Genomic DNA, 5,000 nt, shown 5'->3' with positions numbered 1-5,000 from the left:
TAAAAACTATATAAAAACGTCTTTCTTTGCACTGATGGTCTCGTTTGCTGTTAAAGGTAATTTATGATTATCAGAGGAAACATGAGGTTGTTTAAAAGATATTTAAATGTTACTCGTATCCGCTTTAATATGGAAACAACCAAATGAAGAATGTGGAGGAAAACTATCTTTATTTAAAATCAACTACTCGATGAGCCCAAAAAATATATCAAGGATCTGTTCCTTAATTTCATGTTTAAAGGTGCAGTCAGTGATTTCGGAGAACGCTTGTTGTCAAAATCAGTGAATATCTCCTCATGATCCGCTACCGGATTTGTTTTCAGCACACACACAGTACAGACAGGTAGCGGATTGTGAGGAGGAATTCATTCATTATGACAAGAAAATAATTTTGACAACAAGCGTTCTCCAGAATCACTGACTGCACCTTTAAAATGTGTTGGCTTACTCTATGCTATGAAATCATGAAATCAATCCACACACACACACACACACACACACACACACACACACACACAGACACACACACACTCACACACACACACACACACACACTCTCCCCCCCCCCCCCCCCACCACACACACCCTTAACACACACCTTCCATCTGCATCTCCTTGGAGACTTTGTTGACGTCGTCTTGTGAGCGTCCGTCAGTCAGGACTACGAGCACGTTGGGGATTCCTCTCCTCATCCCCCCCTCCACGGTGAAGATCTTCTCCTTCACGTGCTGGATGGCCCGCCCTGAGGGGTGAGACAGGTTAATACGAGGGGTGTGTGGGGGGGGGGGAGTGTGTGTGTGTGTGAAGATCTTCTCCTTCACGTGCTGGATGGCCCGCCCTGAGGGGTGAGACAGGTTGATAAGAGGGGTGTGTGGGGGGGAGAGGGGGAGAGGGGGAGTGAGTGTGTGTGGGGGGGAGAGAGAGAGTGTGTGTGTGAGTGAAGATGTTCTCCTTAACATGCTGGATGGCCCGCCCTGAGGGGTGAGACGGGTTAATACGAGGTGTGTGTGTGGGGGGGGAGGGGGGGAGTGAGTGTGTGTGTGTGTGTGGGGGGGAGAGTGTGTGTGTGAGTGTGTGGGGGGGGAGTGAGAGTGTGTGTGTGAGTGTGTGTGTGGGGGGGGAGAGTGTGTGTGGGGGGGAGTGTGAGAGTGTGTGTGTGAGTGTGTGTGTGGGGGGGGAGAGTGTGTGTGTGGGGGAGAGGGGGCGTGAGTGTGTGTGTGTGAGTGTGTGTGTGGGGGGGGGAGAGAGTGTGTGGGGGGGAGAGAGAGAGTGTGTGTGTGAGTGAAGATGTTCTCCTTCACATGCTGGATGGCCCGCCCTGAGGGGGTGAGACAGGTTAATAAGAGGTCTGTGTGGGGGGGGGTGGGGGGGGAGTGAGTGTGTGTGTGAGTGTGTGTGTGGGTGGGGGGGGAGAGTGTGTGTGTGTGTGTGTGTGTGAGTGAGTGAGTGTGTGGGAGGGAGAGAGAGAGAGTGTGTGTGTGTGTGTGTGTGTCTGTTTTATAAACTACTGAAACACACAAACAACTTGATTAAATCTCAGTGAGACAGAGTGAGACGGATCAGTGTGTGAGCAGACAGACAGACAGACCTAAGACGATCGATATGTATTGAGTAGCGGGCAAACACTATGTGTTGGTCCGTCTGCCTGCACGTGTGTGTGTTTGTCTGTGTGTCTGTCTGTCTGTCTGTCTCTCTCTCTCTGTCTCTCTCTGTCTCTCTCTCTGTCTCTCTCTGTCTCTCTCTCTGTCTCTCTCTCTCTCTGTCTCTCTCTCGCTCTTTCTCTCTCTCTCTCTGCCTGCCCATCTGTCTGTCTCTCTCTCTCTCTGTCTGTCTGTCTGTGTACCCACCTGTCTGTGAACCCACCTGTCTGTGTACCCACCTGTCTGTCTGTGTACCCACCTGTCTGTCTGTGTCCCCACCTGTCTGTCTGTGTACCCACCTGTCTGTCTGTGTACCCACCTGTCTGTCTGTGAACCCACCTGTCTGTCTGTGTCCCCACCTGTCTGTCTGTGTACCCACCTGTCTGTGTACCCACCTGTCTGTGTACCCACCTGTCTGTCTGTCTGTCTGTCTGTCTGTCTGTCTGTGTACCCACCTGTCTGTCTGTGTCCCCACCTGTCTGTGTCCCCACCTGTCTGTCTGTGAACCCACCTGTCTGTGTCCCCACCTGTCTGTCTGTCTGTCTGTCTGTCTGTGTACCCACCTGTCTGTGTACCCACCTGTCTGTCTGTCTGTGTACCCACCTGTCTGTCTGTCTGTCTGTCTGTCTGTCTGTGTACCCACCTGTCTGTCTGTCTGTGTCCCCACCTGTCTGTGTCCCCACCTGTCTGTGTCCCCACCTGTCTGTCTCCCCACCTGTCTGTCTGTGTACCCACCTGTCTGTGTCCCCACCTGTCTGTGTACCCACCTGTCTGTGTCCCCACCTGTCTGTCTCCCCACCTGTCTGTCTGTCTGTCTGTGTACCCACCTGTCTGTCTCCCCACCTGTCTGTCTGTGTACCCACCTGTCTGTGTCCCCACCTGTCTGTGTACCCACCTGTCTGTGTCCCCACCTGTCTGTCTGTGTCCCCACCTGTCTGTCTGTGTCCCCACCTGTCTGTCTGTGTACCCACCTGTCTGTGTACCCACCTGTCTGTGTCCCCACCTGTCTGTCTGTCTGTCTGTCTGTGTACCCACCTGTCTGTCTGTGTCCCCACCTGTCTGTCTGTGTACCCACCTGTCTGTGTCCCCACCTGTCTGTCTGTGTCCCCACCTGTCTGTCTGTCTGTCTGTCTGTGTACCCACCTGTCTGTCTGTGTACCCACCTGTCTGTCTGTGTACCCACCTGTCTGTCTGTCTGTCTGTGTACCCACCTGTCTGTCTGTGTACCCACCTGTCTGTGTACCCACCTGTCTGTCTGTCTGTCTGTCTGTCTGTCTGTCTGTCTGTCTGTCTGTCTGTGTATCCACCTGTCTTGGTGTTCCCTCCCTTGTAGCTGATTTTCTTCACAGCATCCAGCAGTTGTTCTTTGTCGTTGTAAGAGTTCAGCTTGAATTCAGTGCGAGCGTCGTCACTAAACTGGACGATGGCCACCTGGCAGGAAGAAGGACAGAAAGATATATATATATTATTTTTCTAAAGATTATTTTTGGCATTTTTGAATTTATTAGACAGTTTGTAGAGACGGAGATGAAATGAAATTGGGCTAACTTCTTTATTTTCATCTATCTATCTATCTATCTATCTATCTATCTATCTATCTATCTATCTATCTATCTATCTATCTATCTATCTATCTATCTATCTATCTATCTATCTATCTATCTATCTATCTATCTATCTATCTCCCTGTCTGCCTCCATGCCTGTCTCCCTGCCTGTCTGCCTCCCTCCCTGTCTGTCTGTCTGTCTGTCTGTCTCCCTGCCTCCCTCCCTGTCTCTCTCCCTCCCTTCCTCCCTGTCTCCCTCCCTCCCTCCCTGTCTGTCTGTCTGTCTGTCTGTCTCCCTCCCTCCCTCCCTCCCTGTCTCCCTGTCTGTCTGTCTGTCTGTCTGTCTGTCTCCCTCCCTCCCTCCCTGTCTGTCTGTCTGTCTGTCTCCCTCCCTCCCTCCCTCCCTGTCTGTCTCCCTGTCTGTCTCCCTGTCTGTCTCCCTCCCTGTCTGTCTACCTGTCTGTCTCCCTCCCTCCCTCCCTCCCTCCCTGTCTGTCTCCCTCCCTGTCTCCCTCCCTCCCTGTCTGTCTCCCTCCCTGTCTCCCTCCCTCCCTCCCTCCCTCCTTGTCTCTCTCCCTCCCTGCCTCCCTCCCTCCCTTCCTCCCTCCCTCTCTCCCTTCCTCCCTGTCTGTTTCCCTCCCTCCCTGTCTCCCTGTCTGTCTGTCTGTCTCCCTCCCTGTCTGTCTCCCTGTCTGTCTGTCTCCCTCCCTCCCTGTCTGTCTCTCTCCCTGTCTGTCTGTCTGTCTCCCTCCCTCCCTCCCTCCCTGTCTCCCTCCCTGTCTCCCTTCCTCCCTGTCTCCCTGTCTGTCTGTCTGTCTCCCTGTCTGTCTGTCTGTCTGTCTGTCTCCCTCCCTCCCTGTCTGTCTCTCTCCCTGTCTGTCTGTCTGTCTCCCTCCCTCCCTCCCTCCCTCCCTGTCTCCCTCCCTCCCTGTCTCCCTCCCTCCCTCCCTGTCTCCCTGTCTGTCTGTCTGTCTCTCTCTTTCTCCCTCCCTCCCTGTCTGTCTGTCTGTCTGTCTGTCTGTCTCCCTCCCTGTCTGTCTGTCTGTCTGTCTGTCTGTCTGTCTGTCTGTCTCCCTCCCTCCCTCCCTCCCTCCCTGTCTACCTGTCTGTCTCCCTCCCTCCCTCCCTGTCTGTCTGTCTTCCTGTCTCCCTCCCTCCCTGTCTGTCTGCCTGTCTGTCTGTCTGTCTGTCTCCCTGTCTCCCTGCCTCCCTACCTCCCTGCCTCCCTGTCTCCCTCCCTGTCTGACTGTCTCCCTGCCTCCCTGTCTGTCTGTCCCTCCCTCCCTCCCTCCCTTCCTCCCTGTCTGTCTGTCTGTCTGCCTCCCTGTCTCCCTCCCTCCCTCCCTGTCTGTCTGTCTCCCTGTCTCTCTCCCTCCCTGTCTCCCTCCCTCCCTCCCTGTCTGTCTCCCTCCCTGTCTGTCTGTCTCCATCCCTCCCTCCCTCCCTCCCTGTCTCCCTCCCTGTCTGTCTCCCTCCCTCCCTCCCTCCCTGTCTCCCTCCTCCCTGTCTCCCTCCCCTCCCTCCCTCCCTGTCTCCTCCCTCCCTGCCTGTCTACCTGTGTGCCATCCGGCCCGATCTTGTCCAGAGCTCCCGTGGTGCTGTGGAGGAATCCGATGATCTTCAGGAAGTTTTCATCTCCGATACTCCAGGACCCGTCCACTCAGGAAGACCAGGTCGGCCCGCGCTGCTTTACACACTGACAGAGACAGACAGGGGGTTGTGAGTGTGTGTGTCTGTGTGTGTGTGTGGGGGGGGGGGGGGTGTGTGTGGGGAAGGGGGGAGGGGGGGGAGGGGGGGGGTGGTGTTGGTGTGTG

The 5,000-nt window shown here is 54.8% G+C and overlaps 1 protein-coding gene across 1 annotated transcript in view; it reads right to left on the bottom strand.

Moving 5' to 3' along the window:
• Positions 1–5,000, bottom strand: part of LOC307264623 (collagen alpha-1(XIV) chain-like) — a gene marked incomplete at its 5' end in the record, with an annotated part of 42,723 nt that overhangs the window by 32,262 nt on the left and 5,461 nt on the right. Inside the window, 4 exon segments of the mRNA XM_080046064.1 lie at positions 599–742; positions 2,948–3,071; positions 4,742–4,846; positions 4,848–4,882. Of these exon segments, the coding sequence (XP_079902190.1) occupies positions 599–742; positions 2,948–3,071; positions 4,742–4,846; positions 4,848–4,882 (408 nt within the window).

The sequence above is a fragment of the Ammodytes marinus genome, assembly GCF_949987685.1.
Source record: "Ammodytes marinus genome assembly, chromosome: 17".
Classification (NCBI taxonomy): domain Eukaryota; kingdom Metazoa; phylum Chordata; class Actinopteri; order Uranoscopiformes; family Ammodytidae; genus Ammodytes; species Ammodytes marinus.
The sequence above is the reverse complement of the archived record's forward strand: the minus strand, read 5'-3'. Positions and strand labels throughout refer to the sequence as shown.